General features: G+C 35.0%; 4 protein-coding genes across 4 annotated transcripts; 2 read left to right on the top strand and 2 right to left on the bottom strand.

Moving 5' to 3' along the window:
* Positions 1-3,669: 3,669 nt before the first annotated feature.
* Positions 3,670-5,960, bottom strand: BCIN_18g00170 (hypothetical protein). Its single transcript, XM_001545242.2, has one exon. The coding sequence runs from the start codon at positions 5,918-5,920 to the stop codon at positions 3,914-3,916; it is 2,007 nt and encodes a 668-aa protein (XP_001545292.2). The 5' UTR covers positions 5,921-5,960; the 3' UTR covers positions 3,670-3,913.
* Positions 5,961-12,327: 6,367 nt separating this feature from the next.
* Positions 12,328-15,259, bottom strand: BCIN_18g00160 (hypothetical protein). Its single transcript, XM_024698277.1, has 3 exons — positions 13,452-15,259; positions 12,721-12,991; positions 12,328-12,622 (listed from the first exon to the last, which is right to left on the bottom strand). The coding sequence occupies exons 1-3, from the start codon at positions 14,762-14,764 to the stop codon at positions 12,473-12,475; spliced, it is 1,734 nt and encodes a 577-aa protein (XP_024554094.1). The 5' UTR covers positions 14,765-15,259; the 3' UTR covers positions 12,328-12,472.
* Positions 15,260-15,294: 35 nt separating this feature from the next.
* BCIN_18g00150 (hypothetical protein) lies at positions 15,295-18,158 on the top strand. Its single transcript, XM_024698276.1, has 5 exons — positions 15,295-15,775; positions 15,970-16,579; positions 16,708-16,948; positions 17,041-17,107; positions 17,285-18,158. The coding sequence occupies exons 1-5, from the start codon at positions 15,465-15,467 to the stop codon at positions 17,988-17,990; spliced, it is 1,935 nt and encodes a 644-aa protein (XP_024554093.1). The 5' UTR covers positions 15,295-15,464; the 3' UTR covers positions 17,991-18,158.
* Positions 18,159-20,324: 2,166 nt separating this feature from the next.
* BCIN_18g00145 (hypothetical protein) lies at positions 20,325-22,318 on the top strand. The gene is made up of 5 exons (XM_024698275.1): positions 20,325-20,503; positions 20,670-20,748; positions 20,844-20,950; positions 21,243-22,077; positions 22,138-22,318. Exons 4-5 carry the CDS (start codon positions 21,823-21,825, stop codon positions 22,153-22,155), a joined length of 273 nt encoding a protein of 90 aa, XP_024554092.1. The 5' UTR covers positions 20,325-20,503; positions 20,670-20,748; positions 20,844-20,950; positions 21,243-21,822; the 3' UTR covers positions 22,156-22,318.
* The last annotated feature ends 4,391 nt before the right edge of the window (positions 22,319-26,709 follow it).

The following is a 26,709-nucleotide window of genomic DNA, read 5'->3' as shown; positions in this document are numbered from 1 at the left end:
TATATTCAATTTATTCTACCATTCTTATAATACCTTTTCAATTTCTAAAATATTATTAGTTTATATAACTTCTATCAAAAAGCTACTCTCTCATTCTATACAAATTCTTTACTTTTCGAGTTCTATAATAATATCACTTTTCTTTTTTAAATATATTATCCAAATCTTTTTTGTCCAGTTGTATATTATCTTTATAAAGTACTATTTTTTTCAAAAAGATATTAAAAATGGTTTTAAAATATCAAAAGAAATAAGAGTTAATAATTGTTTCTTATATTCTGTAAGAATAATATTATAATATTTCTTTATTTTAATTATTATATATATCTTATAAGGTTCTAGATTAACAGATAGTTTAATATCCTTTTCCAATATTATTATAAGGTATAGTTTACTTAAGATTCCATATTCTATATGTTCAAAATATCAATATTATAGTCAATATTGATTTAATCGATTCTGTTTTTGGATTTCCACTCGATCCATTTTACTCTCATTATATATAATATCTTCTAATTTCATTGGAATCTCTTTTTCTATTTTTTCAATTGGAAATACAATATCGAAATCATTTTTGATAATATTAGCGATTATATAGATATTATAGAAATTGTTTACAAATAATAAGATTTTCCTATTTCTATAAAAGTATATTTTCTTATTATTAAAAACTCCTTTGGTTTTAAACTTTTTATAAAACAATTTTGCAAATAATAAGCTTGCTTTTAACCTTGGAATATATAATACTTTCAATTTATATAACTTTTCATTTCATTTAATCTCTATTATTCTATATTCTTTTACAATCAACTCTCCTTTTTCAATCTTTATTCTTTTTGATATTAGAGATAACTTTAAACTAAATAAAAAATGGAATTGATTAATTATATATAATAAACAATTGATATCTACAATTTATTCTTTAGTATTACTATAAAAAGATATATATACAGATTCATTTAGAAAATAATAAATTTTGTTTTTATTTAATACTTTTATAATAATATAATTGCAATTATATACAAAACAAAAGAATAAGCTATTTGGAAATAACTTGCGGTTTCTTTAATTAAATGAAGTTCGATTTTTGAATGAAAAAGAGGACTTCTTAATTGAATTCTTTTTGATATAAGCTTTAATATTCTTTTTATATAAACAATTATATATTATATAATTAAATTTATTACAAAAGAAATACTCTTTGAATCTATTAGAATTATATAATCTTTGATTAAAACTTCAATAATAGTTTTTATCAAATTTCTTACAATTTTGGTGTTCTTAGTTTATATTATTATAACTATTGTTATATCCTTATCATTATTTAATATAATAGTCTTCTTTAAAGTAGTTATTTTATTTATAATATAAATCTTTTCAAATTTGATTGTAAAATCGAGATTCTGAATATCGATTATTTTAATAATAATATTGAATTGTTTCGAAAGGCTTTAAATAAAGAAATCGAAAATAATATTCTTAATTAATATATTTCTTTATTTTGCTTTTGCTTCAATAATCTTTTTTCAAATAAAATAGATTTTAAATTAGTCTTTTTCAATTGTAATGCTATTTTTAAGTTTCTATATAATAAATTGAATAAATTTGTTTTATAGTTTTTAAGGGATGATATATTTATATTTCTTTTTTAATTTGGTTCATTTTATATTGAATTCAATAATCTTTTTAATAAGTTTATTATTTATATTATTGATATATTGGATAATAAAGAGTTTTATATCAATTTAAGCTTTCTTTATTTTGTATATTGTTTTATTGAATTTAATTATTTCTAAATTGATATAGAATGTTTTGTATATAATTATATTATTAGTAATAGTATAATCCCAATCTTTTTGTATAATATAAAGCTTTGTTATCTTAAATTATTATTATTAATTCTTTCGATTGAGAATTGGAATCTTTGATGGTTTATTGTTGTTTTTATTTGTTATAGTAATCGATTTTCTAATATAATCGATAGTATTGTTATTGGATTTGTTTTGATATATAATCTCAATTGGATTATAGATTTCTCTTTTAAATTGTATTTTCTTTTTCTTAATGTAATTTGAGTTTTCATTAAATATGAATATAAATAACTTTGAGAAAGTGAATATGTTTATTGGGTAGATGATAGATATATATATATATATTATTGAATAATTCAATTCATTATATTTTTAAGATCTTTTGAATCTCAATAATAAGAAACCTTTATTTCAATTCTTTTATAATTAGACTTTTATTTTTCAATAATTTTAATAGCCTTTATTTTCTCAAGTATTAATTTTTATCTTTTTTTTATATTTAATGTATTCCCTTTTTTAATTCTAATTCGAATACAAATCCGAATTTATAATCTATTTCAAATATGATTTTCTATAAAATATAATAGGAAGTATAGAATAGAATAAGAAAGCATTTGTAGGGCAATTATATTGAGTATATTAAAATTATTTATGAGAGAAAGAGTTCTGATATAAGTTAGAGCTTTTTATTAGTACTAATTAGGGCTAGCTCCCCCTATTCTAGCATTCATGTGAATCATACTTTCAACAATTTTCAAATTTATAGATTTATATTTTTTAGCTTTTTATAAATCAATATAAGCATTTAGCAAATCAATTTTTTTCAATTTTATTATTAATATAAATTATTAAATAACATTTGTATTCAGTAAATGCTTATTTAGACCTATATTGTTAATAAATATAGCTCTATATCGTCTAAAAAATTGATCCGAACGAGTTCTTATTCTTTGTCAAACACTCTTCCTAATTTCTATCCCTTATTTCTCTTCCTTTATTTGACTTCAATACTCCTCATCAGATCAACGTTCGTATCTTAAGCCGAGCTTTTTTCTTTTTTTGAATCACTCGCATCAATGAGACTTTCAGTCTCTTATCTCTTGGAGGTTGCGTCTTATATTATAATAAATATTATAATATAAGTAATAGTGGAAGACTTAGTTAGATTTAGCTTATAAAGAATAAATCGAATATATTATAAAGTTGAAATCAAATTGTATGTAGAGCTAAGATAAGAATGAATTTGTTTATTTTTCTAAATTTTCTTTAAAGAATATCCTAACGGATGAAATAACTGGGTTTGCGGCTGAGTAGGGCATTAATCCTCTCATCGACGCTGGCATTTCTGTAATATTCCCTGTCTCTATATTCTTCAGTGCCAATCATAGCCGAAACCTTGGCTTAATTTGCTTCAGCACCAGCCATTTTTTGTTTTCCCCCCTGCGTTGTTCAGTTGTTAAGTCGATTTTCTTTATCATCGATCTGAAAATTTCTAGTTCAAAAAAGTAGAATGATACACATCTCAATCGGAGCGAACTGGGGGGGTGGGGGGCTAATTGGTACCCATACCATTAGATTCGGTTTGGTTACCACTTATTGTTGGCCTTTAAGAGAGCTCGATGAACTGTGCACTTCTAGAATAAATACCAACGATACAATGCTAGGACTTCTAAGATTTATAGAACAGTACTTTGAGGATCTACTCAGTCCATCATATCTCATCTCATATCACCTATCTAACCTCTCCTGTCTTATCTATTCTACTCGCACCTTAGAAGACGTTAAGGATCATCAAAGACACAAGATACAAGACATAAATTACATGGGGAAACAGATGTCATAGTGATCATTATTCATATGTTGAATTGAATTTAAATATCCACATCTTGGTGAAAACAAAAGAAATGTAAGGAATCAAATCAAGGCAAAAACAGAACAAAGCAGGACAGAAAAAATCAAATCAAATCAGACCGCCCCTTTCATTTATGCTTGGATTGACCCGCCCCTACAATCTAACAGCTCATTTATCGATTCACCCATGCAATCATCTACTCACTACGCACCACTCGTTCGTCCCTTAAACAATAACGATCCATGCCAAATCAATTAATGAAATAAAGCTTACTGACCGACGACCCATTAACCGATTGACCGTGTGCACCACTACATCCCGCATTTTGATCGTGCTGCTGATGGTGTGCAGGAGGTGGTGCAGGGGGAAAAGGGGGAGGAAAAGGAGGACAGCCTTCGTGATATGGATATTGGGGTGGTGATGCGATGGGATAATATGGATAAGAATATGGGTTTGGAGGTGGTTGCGGTGGTTGTGATGGTTGAGAGTATGGGTTTTGGGATGATGGTTGAAAATATGGGTTTTGAGGTGGTTGTGGTGGTTGTGATGGTTGAGAGTATGGGTTTTGGGACGATGGTTGAAAATATGGGTTTTGGAGTGGTTGCGGTGGTTGCGATGGCTGAGAGTATGGGTTTTGGGATGATGGTTGAAAATATGGGTTTTGGGGTGATGGCTGAGAGTAAGGGTTTTGGGGTGGTTGCGGTGGTTGCGGTGGTTGTGATGGTTGAGAGTAAGGGGTTTGAGGTGATGGTTGGGAATAAGGGTTTTGGGGTGGTTGCGGTGGTTGCGATGGCTGAGAGTATGGGTTTTGGGACGATGGTTGGGAATAAGGGTTTTGGGGTAGTTGCAGTGGTTGTGGTGGTTGCGATGGCTGAGAATATGGATTGTGGGATGATGGTTGAAAATATGGGTTTTGGAGTGATGATTGAAAATATGGGTTTTGGGGTGATGGCTGAGAGTAAGGGTTTTGGGGTAGTTGCAGTGGTAGTGCTGGTATTGTTGCCCGGTTTTGATCTTGATGACCCACAGTTCCTGGCCCCAGATTTGTATGCTGCTGACCTTCAAATCCTTTCGGCGGAACTGGCAAATCTCTCATTCTATCACTGACCGGAATGACATCATCGCCGCTGCTTTCAACATTGCCATTGTCATTGCCATTTCCATTTCCATTATCACTGCAGCCAGGATTGGATAAGCTTAGCCCGCCCATTCCCAAATCCCAAGGTGCATGGGAACTGTTCGCCAACCTACCTATTGTTCTAAACACAGTTGTCACCAATCCACCGTTGTTGTTTTCTCCGGCTACGGAGGCCGCAGCATTCTGACCTTGGCCATAATTCTGATCATGAGTTTGTGGTTGTTGAACTGGCACCGGCGGTGCTTGCAGGGCTCTTCCCACCTCCGCCTCGTCCTCGATCTGTACCCTTCTCCCCCTTTCAAGCCTAAGCCTGATTTCCTCTCTCTGTTGTTCAGAATAAATAGAAAAAGGATTGACAGAATTTTCAGGTCCAGAATTGATATTAGAAACTGTTGGTTCCTGAGTTTGTTGAATCCCATTACTATTGGTACTTTGGGTTGGCGCTGTTGATGCTGGCGAGAGGGTCTGAATTAGTGCTGGTTGTGCTCGTGCCGATACAGAAACTGCACTTTGATTTCCCGCATTCCCCCTGGCCGCATTAGATCTCAATCGAGTGATCATACTGCCGTCGTCGTGGTTGTTGGTGGTGTTGGTGAGAATATGAGAGGAACTAAAACCAGAGCCAGAGCCAGGGCCAGAATATGGTAGCTGTTGTCTAGCACGAGGAATAGCAGAAGGAAGAGCAGCATTCTCTCTTAAAGAAGGCACTACTTCTTCAACAACACGTTCTTCATCCTCCTCCTTCATACAGACGCCGCTCAAGACCGCCTCCTGATGTTTCACGTCTGCCCTCCCGTTCCCCTCCCAAACTTTCCACATACGATTTCGAATCTTTTCCTCCACAATTTCCCAGATGCTTTCATTCTCATTGTTCACCATATGTCTAAATTCGTTGAATCCCAGTTCCGAAAACAGAGGCACCAATTGCGAACGGGGAATCTGATCTTTTTTACCTTTGCCGCATTGTTCTTTCTTAAGATGGTTATTAATAATGAAGTTTGTGATGTTGCGTTTTTGGGCGGGGTTCCAGTCGAATCGATTGCCTTTGCGAAGGTTGTAAACAGGGTAGCCCATTATCATGCATTCAGGGGGAGGGGGCTTTGGTGCCAGTGCAGCCATGATTCCAGATTGTTAACGATATATGTGATAATTATGTGACAAGAGATGAGGAGAAGATGATTGACGGAGAGACGACGAATGGTTCTTGAGTGGCAATAGAATAACGAGTAATGTACTAATACTGAATATTAGAGGGAAATGGCAAAGAGTGGATAAATGATGAACTCTGTAGTGACAATTACTCGAGAGTAATCCAAGATCGAACTACGAGGGACAAGCTTTGGAGAAAAAGAGACAAGAAGAGCAAGATAGATAACTTCTGAGTAGATGGTACCTGAATAAAGTTTCTAACAGATGTTGATCGACCTTCTGATATCGTGATAAGGATGGCTAGATCGAGCTAAGTGAAGGTCAAAGTAAAAGAAAGCATCATATGCTTGTATCGTCGATTGAAATGAAGCCCTCGCTAAATCTGCTACAAGATTTTCTTTGTCGAAAGATTTGGGCGAGTGGCTTCCAATTCCTTCTTCTTGTTACTAGGTGTATCTGATTCACAACAAACAAACGTAGTAAACATACTTGAAACTATTTCCTTTTAATCCTCATCCTCTTCTTGATTCCCTAAGAGTCCACCACAGTTGATGACTCTGAATGATGACTAGCCGGCGTATTCATAGTCAACACATTTGGAAGTAATCTCTCTAATATTAGGAGTCAACACATCTGCAAATTATTGAGGATTGAAACTTATATTATAATAAATAATAATAAATATTATAATAAAAGTGAATATGGAAGACTTTAGTTGAATTTAACTTATAAAGAACAAATCGAATATATAATGAATTGAAATCAAATTGTATATTGAGATTAAATAAAAACGATTTTTTTTTTTTTTTTAGGTTTTCTTCAAAGAATATTTTAGGTTTATATAGTTTACAATGAAATTCTAATACATTTTATACTTATAAATAAAATCGATTTAAATCGAATCTTACAGAATCATTTTACATAATAAAAGGAAATTATAATTAATTAAATTTAATCAATTTAGTGATGATTTTTTATATACTTCCATTCAATTTCATTTTATTTTATTATAAATCAATCTGATAAAGGATATAACTATATTATAATATTATTAAATATTACTATATAAATATTGCTATATAAATATTACTATATAAATATTGCTATATAAATATTACTATATAAATATATTATATAATAATAATATAATATTTTAATAATATATTAATAATTGATTTATTATATCTATTATAGAATCTCATTTTTTTAATAAATATATTAAATTAATTTCATAATATATATATTAATTTATATTGATCTGATTTATAAATTCGATCAATTTAATATAAACTAATAGCTTAATAATGTCAGGAGTGATTCACTTTCTCATTGATCCACAAAAGCGTAGAGTATTCCAGATGCTTCTGAAATAGTGAATCTACTATATATACTCAATCAGATGATCGCTCCCTGACAAATAAATCAATCAGCTTTTTGATTATTAATCAATATATAAATAAGATCTAAATCTCCTAAATTTATAGTATTTTAATAAAATAAAATCTTATTACTATATACTAGCTTTTTTTGTAAAATATAAGATTTTTAGAAAAAGCTAATATAGCTAAATTGTCTATATATAAAAAGAATTTATTTTGCTTATATAATTCAAGCTTTAATAATAGCTTTTTAATATAAACAATCTTTTTAGCTATAAGATTGATTATAATAAATTTATATTCTATTATAGATTAGACTATTATAGATTGTAGTTTAGATTTCTAATTAATTAACTCATTTTCTATTATAAATATATATCCCCTAATGAATTTATATATATTAATTTCTCCTTTATGAATTCGTAGAAGCAAATCAAGTAATTATATACTTCATATATTTATATAGTAGGCCATTTTCATATTTACAGATTCATAAAACCTCTTCTGATTGATTATAAATAATGTGTAATACTTTCTATTGATTGAAACTTAGTTTTTCCGATCGAATAAAAGGAAAAACTGTATAGAGCTTAGTTTTTTCAATTAGACAAAATAATAGGTTTTACAAAATTCCTTCAATTCAGTATACAACCTTAAAAGAAAAGAAAATTCGATTGAAAAAGAAGCAATTAGATTAAAGCAAATGAGAGCTTTCTAGTAATCTAATTAGTTTTATAGTAAGCCCTATAATAATAATAGAATCAATAGATTGAATGAATTGAATTGAAAGGAGGTATATTCAGAAGTGTATTAGTAAGCAGGGGTGTAAATGCCTTAGGCACAATTGCCTTGAACGTTTTTCAATATTAGAATCTGAATTAGAATCTGAAAATAAGAAAGAGAATTATGAGATTTTAAAGTTTAATTATATTTTTAATATCTTTATATATGCTAGAAGTAAAAGATTAGTAGAGTTTATAAATAATTATTATTATTATTATTATTATTATTATTATTATTATTATTATTATTATTATTATTATTATTATTATTATTATTATTATTATTATTATTATTATTATTATTATTATTATTATTATTATTATTATTATTATTATTATTATTATTATTATTATTATTATTATTATTATTATTATTATTATTATTATTATTATTATTATTATTATTATTATTATTATTATTATTATTATTATTATTATTATTATTATTATTATTATTATTATTATTTATAATTAAATCTCGAGCGTAGCGAGGATCGGGGGCTTGGGGGCTGGCCCCCATAAAGATTAAATAAATAAAAAAGAAAGTTTATATATCTTAAAAATAAAAATAAAGCTTCTATGAATCCACAGTCTGAAAAATTCTTTTTCCCCGACGGCTAGTTTTATTCTATTATAAATCAATTTGATAAGGGATATATAATTATATTATAATATTATTATATAAATATATAATATAATATTATATTATTTAAATATTATATAATAATAATATAGTATCTTAGTAATCTATTAATAATTGATTTACTGTACCAATTATGGAATTTCACACAAATAAGCGGCCCCTTCAACAACTCTGGTTCCAATTCATCCCTCTTCTCCTCTTGATCCTTCACCTATTCTCAATATCATGTCCAATTTCCCACTTCTACTTCCATTTCCAAACCTCACACCCAAACTCTCATCCATCTCTATCGCTGCCTTATTGCTGTCTTGTCGCCTCTCTATCGTTCTCTTCACACCATCCTCTTCAAATCTATCATAATCGTCACAATCTTCTTTATCGTTATAACCATAATCATCCTCACATCACCTCACCATCTCACACTCGGAGTGTTGTAAACACAGGTTCAATAAAAATGCAGGAGACCGATCAAGAACAAATAGATAGGTACCTAAATGAATGACATTGCAACAACTCTAAACAAACCTGCCAACTTACATTATGAAGATGAGAACCATTTAAAATCATGAACATGACGCTGGAAAAGTAATGGCGGAGAAAGGTATGAGGAATATACTTGCAATTTCGAGTGTCACGTGAGAGGCTCAAGTGGTGGCTGATACCACCAGTGTAACATTTTTATTTTTCTTATCTTCCTTCAGCTTCCAGTCGTTTTGAGTGTATGTAATTAGTTCATTTCAGTTCATTTCAATTCCACTCAGTCTTTTCCAACCTCAAACAGTCTCACGCGTACCATTGAATGCAAGTTCTATGTAGGTCAATCATCATGCACCTTCCAGAAATTCCAAAATGAAACATTCTAGAAATTTTCATTCTTTATCAATTGTTCCATCCATGTACTAAGTGTTCTACCTTAACTTCCTCTTCCTCTTCTTCGTATTCCCACTTCTTTCTTTCCTCCATGTGTACAACAAATACATACAATTTGATGTCGATATTCGTGGACGCGCGAATGTCAACATTAATATGGTTTTGTTCTTGCTGGTAAGTCTTCTTCTCAAAGGATTGAGCGAGTCGGTGGGTGGTTTTTACAGAAAATTCCTTACTGATAATCTTTATCTCTAGTGTCTCCGTCTCGAGCCCGTGAATTCATGAGCTGGCCGTTTCTCAATCTTCACATTATTGAATTGGAATGTCAGCAGAGCTACTCACTTGTTGCTTCTGCGGAATCCAAAAACCTTCATACTCACATGCCTACACATATCTACGAAAGTTGCGAACCTCCATATCTACGCATCTGCGAGACTCACAACCCGATATATCTCTGAACCTACGAACCTACATGTCCACGCGCCTACACATCTACGAAACCTACGAATCTATTTGCCCATGTGTCTATATATCTACGAAATCTACGAATCTACATGCTCATACACCTATAAATCTACGAACCCACGAACCTATACATCCACGGATTCTACAAACATTCAAATCCATGCACTCACGAATCCACGAAATTTACAAATCTCAAACTCCCAAGCTCACAAACTTGCAAAGCTACAAAGCTACGTATCTGTTCACCTACACACCTACGAGCTTGTCAAACCTGCGAACCATTAAACATCCATCGTCGAGATACCAACTTAGACTGGAACTTGAGCTTCGTGGATATACCTATGATTACTGAATCTGAATGAACTTGGGCGTGAGTATACCCTTAACATTCCGCCCTGAACTGCAAAAGAAAGCAAGGTCCTTGAACAAGTTGCAGTTTATGCATTGAGAAAGGGTTGCTATCGCTCATAAATTGTATCTACCTTCATTCACAAGCTGTATATTATAAGCTGAACATACCACCACACAAGATACTCTGATTTTCATCTGCAACCATTCCCATCGACAATCATTCTTCCCATCTGCAATCATTCACGACCATCACCATCCACATCTTCCTTTTCTCGGGTTTGAATGAGATATGTGGCCGCCTTTAGGTCTTATCTACACATAAATTGTGTACCTGAAACACCGTGTCAACAGTATATCACGATATCCACTGATAATACGGTGCATTTTCGTTGAGAATCACATGTGTTGGGATAATTTTACATTGCAAAGTTATTTGTATTGGAGAATGTCGAGTTGGAGAGTTTTAAGTCGAAGAGCTCTGTGCTGGGAAATTCTATATTGGAGAACTTTGAGTTGGAAAATGTCAAATTAAAGAGTTGTGTTGGGAGATTTCATATGGAAAGATGTTATGTTGGAGAGTTAAGGTGGAGAGTCATGTTGATTGAAAGGATCTTACATGGAGATTTTTTGGCGATGGGAAGCAGGTATATTTTGGTGACTTGAAGGAGGCGAAGAAGTGATCAAGTCAATCAACTTTGAGAGAAAAAACTTAACTCATTTGTACCTCTTCAAGAAGACCTCGCCACTCTCTTTTTTGAGGTAGATTTGAGCTGAGCAGGGAGGTCATGATTCATCGAAAGGTGGCAACTTTTGTGAATTATTACCTTTTTCTTCAATTTTCAATGATTGATTGATTCAGAAAGAAGGGTAAAGAAATATCTAGATAGATAGACATTCATTTTCATTCATTTACAGTCATTTATCGTTAATGTATAAGTGTGATTGAGATTGTGAGTTGTCGAAATTGTGAAATTATGTTTGAAATTAGAATGTAAAATGAGTGAAGCAAGTGACACTGACGAAGCTGATGTTGCCACTGAGGCTGATAGGAACAGTGGCACTTGTGAAAATGGCGAGATTCTGCCGACACTGGAAAGACGCTGGCGACGCTGTCAAGGTTCTAGTGACGCTAGTGACGCTGGTGCCGCTGATGGCATTAGCGAGGCCCTGGCAAGGTTCTAGCGAGGTTCTAGTGATGCCAGAGGCACTGGAAAGATGCTAGTGACGCTGCTACCGCTGGTGGCATTAGCGAGGCCCTGGTAAGGTTCTAGCGAGGTTCTAGTGATGCTAGCATGACGCTGGTGCCGCTGGTGCCGCCAGTATGACGCTGATGCCGCTGGTGTCACTAACGAGGCGCTAGCGAGGCGCTGAAAGGACGCTAGTGTCGCAGGTGCCGTTGGTGACTTCAGTAATACTAGTAGTGCTAACGAAACTAGAGAGGCTAATAAGGCTCGGTCTGAATAGAATGAATTGTATGTAGTGAGTCTTATAAATCCGTATCCTCACTAATGTTTTTGCTTTCTCTTCTATGTAATATAAATGTATACATACTAAGAATAAACACGATGTAAAAGGTACATTCGTTTTATGTGCTCTCTTTGTACGAAGAGAGAAGGTCATTCTTACCAAAAAATAACCATTCCTGTGAAAAATGCAGAATTCATATTTGGAGTAGATTGAATGGGGGGAGTTTTAGTGGAGGGAAGTCTCATTGTTGAATGGAAGAAAAAGCATTTAAATAGACGATAGTAATCTATGATAGTTGAATTGTGTGATGTATCGAAGAGTTTGATAGAAATTCTAACAATGCGGTGCTCTCATAACAATGCGGTGCTCTCGTTCACACTAAGACAACATATGCTATGTGGCCCATGTACAAGAGGAGAATGAAACGTATTCTATTTAGCTAATTCATATGTATGTGTTCCGATGGATCCTTCCTTCACTTTATCAATTTTAATCCTCATCGCTCACTCACTCAATTATTCACCTCCTTGACCCTTGACCCTTTTCCCATCTCAGATTTGAACTCTCAAACCCTACCCTCGACCATTTCTCTCAAGTCCTTTGCAGCCTCAAGTTTTTCCTCCACCCACTTGGAGACATCATGTCCCCATTCCCTCAACTCCATCATTCTTTTGGCCGGACTATCTTTCCCTTTGCCTTTTGACTTGTTATCTCCCTAGATATAGAGTATTAGTATCATCCACCAAGTCCTTGATATGAACAGGTACAGTCATCAAAGAAGAAAGGACATAAAAGAAAGATACAAAAACACACCTTTTTGACATTCGCACCATCATTTCCCCATCTCAGCCAAGCCCCTCCACTATCTTTATCTCCCTCAACGCTACGGCCAAAAATCCTGCCAATTCCATCTGCTCCATCATCCAAATTATCCTTTGCAAAACTTTGCATGTTTAAAAACGACTCGCTATGCATGAAAATCAAAGTCCATATCCTAGCATCTGATAATATCATGCTTGTAACTTTATTTTCGAACGTGGTGAGGGCTTGTAAATTGATGATATCTTCTCCAATAGTAGAAATACTATTGGAGAGAGATTGAGTTAGTAACAAATCAGAATGAATAACAATGAAAAGATGAAATGTATGCATGTGGTGGTAAAAATAAAATGGGTAAAGTGATGACGGATAGAAAAAGAGATTGACGTTCAAAGGAAGAAACATAAATGAATATGAGAAAATAGACAATAAGAGTAATAAGACAAGGAAAACAGATGATATCAGGAATTTTGAAAGATGGTCTGAGAAATAGTGAGAAGAAATAAGATAGATAGTATAAAGAGATGAGAGATGAGTAAGACGAGACTTTGAGTAAGTAAGAAGAGATGATAGGCGAATTTGAAGAAACTGGGACCAGCAGAGAAAGATAATGTCGAGTAAGAAAACATAGGAGACGAGGGTGGATGAAAAGAGATGATGAACAGAATGGTAAGAAAAAATGATGATGATTCATGAGAAATATGATGAACGACAACAGTACATACATCTCAGCCTCTTTTGACATTTTCTCAATTTCCTCCTCTGTGTATACAGAGTCCCAGCGACCCCATTCAAAATAGTTCCACATATTTCTTCTTTCCTTTGCCAATTCATCCTTCGTGTCCATCTCTACTTTAGACTTTGCTTCTTCTGCAAACTTAGCCGTCAATTTTAGGACATGTATCTTTGCCTTCAAATCATCCAATAATGTGAGAATATCTCGACTTTCTTTCTGACAAACCAATGATGTTTCCTTCTGAAGAATGGCATGATTTCGACGCTCCGTTAAGATTTGTTGATATTTCATTGAAGCCAATTTTTCATAAGTACAAAGATCAGGCTTGCTTTTGACCTTGCCAAAAGAGAAAAGGGATCCTTTGTATCCTTCGTTGCAGACTTTCCGCAGGATAGACTCAGTTTGAGGTACACCATCTCCCTTTCCTTCATTACCATTCTTAACCACCTCATCTAGGATGAGTTCCCATTCTTGTCTCAATCGATCGACCTTGTTTGCAACATTCTCATATTCAGCTGCCATTTTGGTCAAATTATCAGCCCAGCGTCGTCGATAGGACTCATACATTCTGTGAAGATCTGAAGTAGTTGACTGAAGACTTTGGAGTTTTGGGATCAGATATGCAGCTGCTTTGTCACGTAGATCAACGCTATTGCGATTTGACATGATCTGTATTGCACTGGTGATACGAGTATTGTATATCATGAGGTCAGTGATAGATGGGACTTCGCCATCCAGCGTTCCAGTATTGGTAACCTTGAATAATTCATCCATATCAGAATTGAGTTGATCAGACCAAACCTTATATGGCTTTTCCAAGTTGAGAATTGGTATTAATCGACGTTGGGTGTTGGATGGATTTGGTGTTGAATGTGGTGGCTTATTCTTAAACCCATGTGCTGATCCGAAGGATGAAGATGCTGTGTAAAAACAAACCAAGGGTGTTTTGGCACATGTTCCTACAGTCCCAATGATGGATAATATCTGGGTGCCAGTTCGGAAGACCCCATAGATTGTATAAACTATGCCATTGATGATGTCCCAAAAGAGATAGACCAAAAATACAACAAGGATGGGAAAGACATAAGGAGCCACAAAGCCAAGCACAGGAATAAACTTTACAATAGTACTCCGAATCGCTGAGAGAAAGGTTCCTTGTGGGGCTGGTGTCAGAGTCGCCGGGTTTGGATAGCTATTGAAAGCGGATGGAGGATTCTTCACCCTTGTACCATTTGCGGCATTCAACAATGATATAGCAAGATCATATTCTTCTTGGGTTTGGGGGTATAGAAGATGGTCCATAGTGATTGATGATGGTCGATGAAGATTGGTGAGGGTATCGGTAGTGAGAATGAATGTGGGTGGTGTGAATTAATGAGTGTTGTGAGAGTCCCGTTAATGAGAATGGTGGCAATAGATGAGTGTTGCGAGAATGAATGAGAGCGGTGAGGATGGCAAGGATGGCGAGAATAGAGAGCGGGTAGTGAGGCGAGGATTTAATAAGAATGGATGCCGCTCCGCTGAAACTTCGAGAGCGATGGTCGTAAATAGAATGGACAGTGGTCTTGAGAATGGACAACGGGTGGTGAGTGAGGGTGGAATAAGAATGGACGCCGCTCCGCTGGCTCTCCGAGGGCCACTGCCGTGAAGGACCGGTAGATGATAATGATGAAGATTGACAAGCGTTGCGAGGGAGAATAATAAGAATTGATGAGAACACCTACTTAGGTAGTGTCGGCAAGCGTGGTCATGTAGTCGATGCTTTTCCCTACAGTTCTCTTTTCTTTGTTCTGTTTCATACCCAAAGTCTCAAATTTCCCAACACAACAAAAGACACGAATACTACCGCTACCAGCATCACCATCACCATCACCATCAATAACATCAGTTCATTCCACATCAATTGTGAAAGTAGCGCAATTCATTTGATGCGTCTATTTTCATATTCAATCCTGTTCAATTAGCCAACGGGCTTGCTCACTCATTGATTTTAAACCTTCAAATGTCTTCTTCTCGTGATGACATCGGATCGGAGCAAAACAAACAACAAAAACAAACTCCACCAATTCGCGAACATCATGATTGTACTGTCATCGGAAGATGTAAACCTCATTTCCAAAATCTGGCTTTACCATTTCTTTCCCAATATCCAGAATATCCACGAGGAGCGGCACTTCCATTGATGACATGTTTGAAAGATCCACCACCAACAAACAATACTTTGATCAAATTGCATTTTCGAACCCTTGGAAGAATATTGCACCCTGATAAATATTCGGGGTATGTTAAAAAGAGTGGTCCGCCTCCAAAATCGTATGTAATCGATTTTTTCTTTCTTTTTCTTAACTCACTCTGCCGATTTGATACTTGGTCATATATTTATACACTCTGCCAATCCGGCACCTTGTCGTCCACTCTACCAGTCTACCTGTCCGGTACTTCCCTCACTCACTCATCTGACCAAGACTTTGCCCATTGACCTGTCTCTAACCATCTATAAACTTCAGATTCCTCTTCTTCGAATCACAACATCCATTCGATCCAAAGAATCCTACCCTCGAAACTCCTACTACCTCCCCTCGAAAAGCTCTTCATCTTGTCAACTTGGCCCGTCAAACACTTCTTGATCCATTCCTTCGCTATGAATATGAATACGAAGAGGGTTGTACTGGAATCATTGGTCCATTCTCGATGCCAGAATATGAATGCAATCGTGCAAAAGAAAATGGAAACCCATACATACGCAATGGGTGGATGGATATGAAGGAAAGAGAATTCAAAGGATGGGGAAGAAAACCTTGGTTTTGGGAATATGAATATGGACTTGGACAAACTGGATTATTGGCCGTTGGGGGAGGTTATGGGTGGATGGAAAGGTTTTGGATTCAATCCTTCCCAAATTTTGGTGAGAGATGGGGATGTATTGGAGGGGGGGAAATGAGGGAAGGGAGAGAGTCGGCTGATATTCAAAATCTGAAAATTGGTAGTTTCGGAGGGGATAGTGTAGGAGTAGGAGTTGGGGAGACGATTGTCAATGTCGGCCATTATTACATTGACAATTTTCTTCCGAGTTCGTTTTCAGATTGGATATGGGGAACATGTGAAGATTTTCGAAAGGTATGTTATTCCTGCTGAGTTACACTTATACTCATACATACATATATTTATTCACTCACCCACACCTTCGATCATGTATTCCTTCATACATCCTTGTTTCTAGATGTTAACACTAATCAATCAAATAGTGGCGCGGTTATGGTTTCATCGGACATTACGAAATCGACCCTCACTCTTCCAAGAAGATATGGAAAGGGTCGAATGGGGAATGGCTTGCTGTTCGTGAAGGAGAGTCGGCCGGATTTGGTTCAAGTATGCATCGTATGATAGCGACTTCGCCTATCTATGCCAACATGTCATCTACTTTAGGAGGACATTGTGAAGGAAGAATTTGGTGGACTTGGATTCCTGCTTCTGCGGGTGGAAGTGGTGAGTCAACATGATTTATTCTTGTATTGAATATTCTCTTGGCCTTTAGTCTTTGGTCTTTGCTTTACTAATCATATGCTTGAACGGAGTAGTTTCCAATTTAGGAATCGGCAGATTAGCAGGAAGTGGAGACAGTATACAAGGAAGGAATCTAGCCGAGTAAGTACATACCTCCTTTTGTTCCGTATGAGAGAGATCCATCTTTTTACTACCCGCACCGGCTCTTGGCATACTGTTATTGTTGTTATTATTCATATCCCTTTCCAACCTTTAGCATCTCCCTCTTTTCTTTTCTTCTCGACGTGAATAAAACCTAATTTTATCAATATGCATTAGACTTCCCTGGTCCCAACGTTATCATAATTCCAATACCAATAAATATCGTCTCCAGTCCAAACAAATCAACAAGGATGAGGTGTTTGATTCCAGGTTAGTGGAAGTCCTTCCGGCATTCTATGGCTTTCTGATTCTGATGGCGGGTTCTATTTTCCTTTGTTTCATATGGGGATGTTGGAGATTCTTGAGATGGTGGCAAGGAATTGGAATAGAGAAGGAGAAGGAGAAGGAGAAGGAGAAGGAGAAGGAGAAGGAGAAGGAGAAGGAGAAGGAGAAGGAGAAGGAGAAGGAGAAGGAGAAGGAGAAGGAGAAGGAGAAGGAGAAGGAGAAGGAGAAGGAGAAGGAGAAGGAGAAGGAGAAGGAGAAGGAGAAGGAGAAGGAGAAGGAGAAGGAGAAGGAGAAGGAGAAGGAGAAGGAGAAGGAGAAGAAGGAGAAGGAGAAGGAGAAGGAGAAGAAGGAGAAGGAGAAGGAGAAGGAGAAGGAGGGAATGGTAAATGCCACACCAAAGGTCTTTGGGAAGCCAAGTCCAAAGAGGGTGTTACAATATCATTCCCATGATCGGAACTCTTCTGGTAAGAGGACTTCTCAGATTATTGGAGGTGATGAAATCAATGAGAGTTCTGAGAGTTGTGAGAGTTCTGAGAGTTGTGAGAGTTCTGAGAGTTCTGATAGTACAGAAATTTTTGAGAGTTCTAAGGGTTTTTGAGAGTATTATTGCAGGTGGTGGATGAATACCTAGTAAACAGAGGTTGAGATAGATTGTTAACAAAATGAAGTGAGCAGAGTATCTCGTAGTGTGTTAATATATTTTGTTTCGTTCCATTATGTTATATTCATTACACGTAGACGTATTTTTGTAAGAACACAGTATTCATTCATTTATGTGTTCTCTAGCTGTATTTAATACATGCTCGTAGTAATGGATGTGGATATGTGGATATGGAAGGTCCTTGCATTTGACAGTGGAGAAAGACACGTGAAAGCCTTTTTCCTAGAGGAGAAGGGAAAAAATGCTGGGATGTCGGGATATCGGAGGTTGAAGGTTGAAATTTAGCAGGACCTCGGCATGCGTCGACTCTTATCTTGGATTGATTTGAGCCTCCACTTCAACCATGAACTCTAGCCACAGCCACAGCCACAACATCTCTTTAGCCCCAAGATTCATCCACAGCCACAAGTACCTATCATCAACCAAGTAACAAGTAACGTAGTTTATCAGTGCGTGCACTACTCATTTTACATACAAAATTCGTCTATATATAACCATGCTCTTTCTTTATTTACAGATTAAAATTTTTGAAAATTTCATATAAAATATCTAATTATATATGAATCATAAAAATCTAATTAATTTTAAGAAAAACTTGATTTATAAAGTAGTTATTATAGAAATAACTATTTTGTAACGAAAATCGTAACAATTTTCACTTTTTCTAAAATTTAATAGGAATATTTATATAAAAACTAGATTTATAAGAATCTGTTTTTGTATAATTATTTGATATCCTTTTTTTTTCTAAAATAATGATTAGTTATTAAAATAAGAATATTCAAAAAGATCTAACTTTAGTGTATTTTGAAATGGTGCACGTACTGATATGATGCACGCACTAATAAACTACTTTAACTGATTAATAGCATTTCAGTACTAAAGCATATAATGAACCAAGTACAACACCCCCATCCGCTACAAAGGTTTACCAAATGCAGCTGAAGCCGAAGCTGTACAAAATTCTATAAAGATCATTCGTGCGGCCAGAAAGTATACAAATCCAAAGCTAGATACATATACTGTCTTCACTCATTCTACATCAATTGGTTTGGGTACACAGTATAATTGAATTGGAAGCGCTTGGCTACGATAGCTTAATGCCTACATCTCCTGAGCAACTTCGGGCGAGAGCTTATTAAAATCCAGGTCTGTTTTAATTATAGTCATCTAGATATTCTGAGAAAGCCTTTACATATAACATGGTTTAACGCCGAGTACACTATATTACCAAATGCACTACAAATTTTATATACAAAATACATCTATATATAACTATACACTTTCTTTATTTAATAATATAATTTTTCGAAATTTGAAATTGTAACATTTAATTATATAAACATTATAAAAATTTAGTTATTTATTAGAAATTTGAATTAATATAATAATTATTATAAAGATAGATTTTTTATAACGAAAATCATAACAATTTCCACTTTTTATAAAACATAATAGAAAATTTTATATAAAAACTTAATATTTTTATAAAAGACATTTTTTTATTAATAAATCTTTTTTTTTTAAAAAAAAAAATATTGATTAATTATTAAGATATAAATATTAGGAAAAGGCTAATTTTGGTATATTTTGAAGTGGTGCATTCGGTGATATGGTGCACTCGGTGTTAAACCACGTTACTCATTCGAGAGGCTATCTAATATTTCTACAAAGGACTGGCGGGAGAATCAAAAGATGACTAATCTAACAATGAGCGAACCTGAAGGAAGTGGGGGAACTAGGTCTATCCCTTCTCTCATATACTGATAGTCTATACAGGACAGGGCATTAGTATCTCGTGAAGAGAGCTAGACCTCAAAGGGTCAAGTCCCTTTAAATCGAAGCTCCATTCATATTCAGAAACAACATGATATATGTATGTGAAATGAAGAATTTGACTTCGCGTACTTCTTTTATAGTTCATGTATGAAGTGTTATGTATTCCTATGCTGTATTATAGGTGTAGATATCTGATTTCCATTTTAGAGGTTCCAGTTCAGCCCAACTATGCACGTTATTGATGAGTTCGCACGTAGATCTTCCCGCCCACAGACTTTCGGATTTAATACATGATGTTGATGGAGATATTTGGCATAAAACGATAAAGGATCTGGTCTGATGTAAGTATACGAAGTATAATTAGTATTGGCTTTTTGTGGCATTTTTCGCGTTTGTCGCGTTTGTCGCGTTTGTCGCGTTTTGCCGCGGCAAACGCGGGCGATGGTGATAATTGAGTTAGAGATGGTGGATGTAGAACGATTAAGGAAAAGAGAAGCTTTCATTATCCTTTAGTCTTCTTTTTGTTTTCAGTTTATCGTCTATATACTCATACGCATTCTCGTGCTTATGGAAAATATAACATCATTCCTCCCTTTCCTTTCTTTGCGATATTGATATCAATATCGATCTCATTGAGTAGCCAAAGTCCAACGCCTGCGAGAAGATCTGCGGTCAGTATCAACTAATGTCAACCTCGTTCACTCGTTCGATCACTCGCTCATCATATCTTCTTCAAAATACGATGCACCAATCCCCTCCTCCTCGTTGTCTTCCTTATCCTCTCCATCATAACCCCACTTACGTTTTCCGGTTCGGGTTCTAATCGATGTCCACAAGATTATTATCCGCATTATCGAGATTTACACATTTCTTCATTGACGGGTTCACATTCAGCTGTTATTAAGACATCTTATTGGTATATTCTCATTCATATATCTCTTTTTCTCTCCGATTTCTCATCTCTTTGAGTGGGTGACATTGTACTAATGAATCTTTTTTTGAAACTCGAAGAGATTACTCAAGAGTTCTACATCCAGACAAGCATCGATCCTTGTATCAGGAATCACTATCCCCAAGTATCTCTCTATGGCCATTTGGTCATTTAATTGAGAAGTTTCGTAGGTATCAATTTCCATTTCAATGTTTTCCATTCGTATGGTCTGCCTCCATGGCAATGGACTCTACAGAACCAGCGGAGCCTCTCTTTGGGTTGATTGCTCATGGGGACAACCCCCCATAGCTCGCTCCGCTCAAATATTTACTTTCCAAATTTCACATCTTGAAATGTCTCATCCCACCCCACCAGCCCTTCCTTGCCACAGCCTACCACGCCCATCCAGGCAAGCCTCTAAGTCCCCATGGCTCGCTCAATTTTCTGGAGTTATGCTAACTTTGCCTTCTCAAATCTAGTACCCCGCTACCTCACAGCCTTGCTGCCTGTTTCCAGATCAGATCTGCCTCTTCATCCACCAGCCCATACACTGCGCTTACCGAAAATCAAATCCTTCACGCGGAACACGCTTTACATTTTCTCCAGGCTGCCAACAAAAAACATACCGAGTACTTAAATAAATGCAAGATTTACATAAATCAAGAATACCCAGAGATACTTTGTATTTCTCTCGAGGAAGAGGGAATTTGTATGGAAAGAATACGGCGTATTCGAAAGAAGTAGATACTTGTTATTCCGCCCAGCCGAATACCTATGCACATCCAACAATGAACCCAACTGTATCCGCAAAACCATAATTTAACTTTAACGTCAGTCACACTTTCTCCCACCTCCTCCACCACGTATGGCTTTTATCCATATGTCCTGGCTGAAATCCATCTCACACCGAGCATTATTCGCATCGACTACCTCCTCCTTACATGATTGGGCATCGGCGCCACTTATGATACTGAAGACTCGGGAGAGAAAACCTTGGTTTTTGAACGTCAGGTGGGTCCAGTAAAAAGTAGTGCAGGGGATTGGGGGGGTGTGGGAGGGATGGAGACAATTGATAGTTTGTTATATTTTTTATACGATAACTTTCTTCTGGATATTTTTACTGATACGCTTTGGGGAATCATTATCTGGTTCAATCAATCTCTATTTTGTTTTAATGGGCCCCCAATACATACCATCATTTCTCTTTGGGCCTACCAAACTAATATTACCTATCCACTTGGAATTATCTCGAAAAAGTTCGTCTCCGTCGCCCATTCGGTAGCACTTTTAACCCTACAACCAACTATCTACGAGGCAAGTGGACTCCATTCCGTGAAGCAGATTCCTGGGCTCACTTAAATTCCGAGTTCACAGATGCAGCTAGGGGTGTAGATGGGATGTTTCGTGGGTTTGGGTATCTGGTGGAACGTTGAATGAAGTATGTGGTCTTGAGATAGATATTGGTGCTTCAGTGGAAGGGGATTTAAAGGGAAAAGGGGAGGAAATAGAAAGAAACAGAATACTATTAGCGGCGTTAGAAATTAGTAAGATTCTGTAAGATCAATCTTTTGACTTCAAGGCTAGCATATGAGATCCAGGCATCAACACTGTTCCCCCCAGCATCCCCCCCCTACACGTATCACCACCGTGGTCAAGGTAGTCAATCTTATAGTATATACCCACCACTTGTCATAGATCTTCATCCTTCTGCCGACTTAAAGGTCAAAACCCATAATCTAATCCTCTAGTTCCAACGTCGACATATTACGCATATCCACATTCTTTGGGATGGAGAATTACAATTCGAAGAAGTATGCAATCTTGAGGTAATGGGAGAGTGTTTATTTTTTCCTCATTAACGTCAATTTTTAATTGGCACGTTGCGAAATTTGAATAGAGATGGATGATGGGGAGGTCGTTACCTCCTGACAGAGAAGCACGAAGTACATCCTTACGTCTCCACCTACCCTCACCCGCCTCCAGACTCCGCGCGTTCAGGAAGAGGAAGATTGTTGATGAAATAAAAGAAGATAGTGATGAGAAGAAAAAAAATACAATATAGGGGCTTATCGACAAGGGAATCGGTGCATAGAATTCGTGAAGATTGGGCCAAAATTGCCCCTTTATACTTCCTCACTTGATTCCTCTTCCAACGAATCCTCAACTGGCTCCAGAAATTACAGAGAAGCACGAAGCATCTCCTTCTATCGCCGCCCGCTCAGGGTGAGGGTGTTAAGCGGCATTTCGATAAGCATAATTTGAAGCACCGTTGAGGGGAGAGGGGGAGGTTTTGGATTTGGTTAGGGGAGAGAGTGTTAATCTTATTAGAGATTCGAGTTGGTAGTGGAGGCGAAGGTGAGGGAAGGGAGTAAATTTTATAAAGAGTTAAAACGGCAATTTAATCATGTTTAGTATCTATACAAATATACAAGTATGTGTTGAGCCCTCTGTGCCTGTTTCCTTACCCTCAATAGCAAGCTCCAGCGAGTTCCTCCTTTCTCAGGACTTCGGAGAGGAGGTGAAGGAAAGATTTATCTCTAGATTTAAGCGAAGATAATACTGCTTGAAATGCTATCTCTGGCTAGCTGCTTCTCCTTAATTATTCTCGCCTAAATTGTTTTCTCCCTGACCACTTCCTCCCTAGTCACTTTCTCCCTAGCCACCAATTATCGCAATCAGTATTACCTTAATAGTAAGTATTATGTGTTCATAAAAGATCCAGTCAACTAACTCATATATCATCTATACATTTTGAATGTAGAATCACAAGAGCTATATATGCAGTACTAGAGCATAGATAATTGTTGCTCAATAAAATCACATTAAAACAATCATTTTACTACTTTTATTTTATATAGAATTAACAACTTTGAATAAGTAACTTTATTTGAATTTTATTATATATATTATTTCCATATTAATATTTAACAAAATCAATTTTTAAAACTTTTTAAAATCAATTAAATTGTTATTTGTATTTTTGAAAAATGAAATTATAAAAGTCTATGATTTTCACTTATTTTATTAATAAATTTCAGTATTTTTAAAGAAGTTTTTTTTTGGAAAAAACTTATTGTATATTTTATTGCATATAAAAATACTAAAAATAAACTATTTATTTATATATATATATATAAAGTAGAGTTTATATTATTAAACTATAAAACAAAAGTAGCAAAACGACTGTTTTAAGTGTGATTTTATTGAGCGACAACTATCTGTGCTCGGTGACTATAATACGCTTGTGAGCTTGTGAGTACTTACATGTACATATTCATTTATATTACAACTGTCACAAATTCGATATATAAAATTGATGAAAAGAAAATAAAAGTAGTTTATTTCATTTTCTTCACGCTGCGAGCGTCCTGTCTAAGACTTTTTAAATTTCCTTTATAATTCGCAACAAATTTCTCAAAGATCTCGTCAATTTCTAAGCCTTCCCTAATCAACCACACTAGCACCTTCCCCAAAACTCTATGAGAATCAAAAGTTAAAGCCTCAAAGCCTCATCAACTTATCCAATATTTGAACCTTCTTCTTCTTCTTCTTTACAATAGTGTTGAGATTTTGAATAGTTCGATTTAAGTTAAGGCTGACGAGAAGAACGTGAAGAATCAGGGGCATCGGGCTCCAACTTGAACTTGGAAGCTTCTCTGCTTTATTACTTTTAAATGCGATTATAAAACAGCAGATGAGACGACTGAGAAGAACCAGAGATCTCTATCTACTTTTCTTCCGATGTTGTTGCAGTCGTATGATTGACTTTTCTCGTTTTCTCAGGAGTAGGTTTTGTAAAGCGAGAGGTTGAAGCTTTGTACTCTTTCTTTTTTTCTTCTTCTTCCCATCATTATGGTCAGAATCAGGAATTAATGGGGGTTTACACGAAGCAGGTATCCAATCATTAGTTACACCGGAGAGTCTCTTGGATTGTGGCTCTTGCCTTTGTTCTAATTCAGATTCCAACCTACTATTCTTATTTACTTTCTCTTTAATCAATTGTTCAACTTTGTATTTATTGAATTTTTGATGATTTACTGAAGAAACTGCCTCGGATTCATCGTCAATCATTACCGTTGCCTATTTTTTCTTCAAATTCCCCTTCGATTTAATTTCAACTTTTGTTTTTCGCTCTGGTATTATTCATTGATTTAGGGTTAGTTACTTTCAATCCACAGAAATTTATGAGGGGAAGATTAACAGATCTGCTCCTCATTTAGCTTCTTAAATTTCGAACTTAATTTAATATCTGATTGTTTGAATTCTGCAAAATTCAATTATGAAAGATAATATTAAAAAATTGAAAATGAATTTCTTAATGGATGAATTATTAAATCTGTATTTTGATATATCAATTAAATTATTTTTCTGTTTTTCTAATTCTTATTTTGATTTATCCTTTTATTCTATAGTTATTAAAGACATAGGATATTGTATTATATATTTGATTGAACTTAACTATAATATTTAAAATAACTCTTTAATTGAAAGAAAAGGAAAGAGAAAAGAAGGAAGTATTCGATTATAAAATAGAACCTTATACTTAAGACTAAACTACTCATAAACAATAGAGAAACTATATTTAATAACAGATCTACTCCTTATTTAGCCTTTTAAATATCGAATTTAATTTAACATTTGATCATTTGAGTTCTACGAAATCTAATTATGAAAAATAATATCAAAGAATTGAAAATGAATTTCTCAATAAATGAATCATTAAATCTGTATTTTGATATATCAATTAAAATTCTTTTTATTTTTTTAACTTTTATTTTGATTTATCTTTTTATTTTATGATTATTAAAGATATATAATATTATGTTATATATTTGATTGAATCTAATTATGATATTTAAAATAATTCCTTAATCAAAAAGAGAGAAGAAAAGAAAAGGAAGTATTCGATTGTAAAATAGGGCCTTGTACTTAGGACTAAGCTACCTGTGGACGATAGAGGAACTGTATCTAAACTCTTCTTTGTCTCTTGACAAATAGCATCCGCATATATACTCTTCAAAATGATTAAGTATCTCTTCTTGTTTTAAAGACTGATCAGCTAAGAAGATTTCATTGATGTCTAATGAGTGCTATTAGTTTTCTTAATACAGTCTTACTAGTCCCTTAATTCAGTACGATTAATGCCACGAGTCTCTTCAATCCAGTCCCACTAGTGCCACCAGTTCCCCCGACTTAGTCCTGCTAGTGCCACCAGTCCAATACCTCTAATCACAAGATGTTACAGGTTATCAAATTCATTTTGTTGTCATCACACTTTCATTTAGGTTTCCAACTTCTTTAAGAACCTCCGATCCAAATAATTACAAATCCCAAGTAAAGAAGACAGAAGAAAAGAAAAGAAGAGAAAAGAGGCAATAATTTATAAAAGGAGCCACCTCTTATACATCATTGCTTCAAATCCTCTAATCTAATCCAAGTTCCAAATTCCAAATTTCAAATTCCAAACTTCAAGCTTCAAACACCAAACACCAAACTCCAGATTCCCAATTCCCAATTCCAAGACTCTTAAAGTCCAAGAGAAAAAGACAAGTTCATTCGTCTACATCAACCTCAATGATTCATCCGTCCATCCCCATTTGCACTTCCATCTCTACTCCCTTCAAACTCTTGCGACTCAAATCTCAAATCTGCGAACTCCCCAATTTCAATTTCAATTGTCAACCACCAAGCACCAATTCCAATAAACGAGGAGATAACTAAACAGAAAACAGAAAAAGGCGAAGCAAAGAATGCATCTTCCATCCACACATCATCAGATTCCCATTCCCAATTACAGCCACCAACTTAAAAAAAACAAAAAAAAAACAAACAGAAAAAACAAGCAAACAAAGTGTTCATCCATCCAACCATCTACTCAGCCGTCCACCAAGTTAACGAACCCCCTCCCCCTCCCCCCAAACCAAAGATTACTCCTCATACATCACA

Source organism: Botrytis cinerea, chromosome 18 (genome assembly GCF_000143535.2).
Source record: "Botrytis cinerea B05.10 chromosome 18, complete sequence".
Classification (NCBI taxonomy): Eukaryota; Fungi; Ascomycota; class Leotiomycetes; order Helotiales; family Sclerotiniaceae; genus Botrytis; species Botrytis cinerea.
Note: the sequence above shows the minus strand (reverse complement) of the source record. Positions and strands in the feature narration are given on the sequence as shown.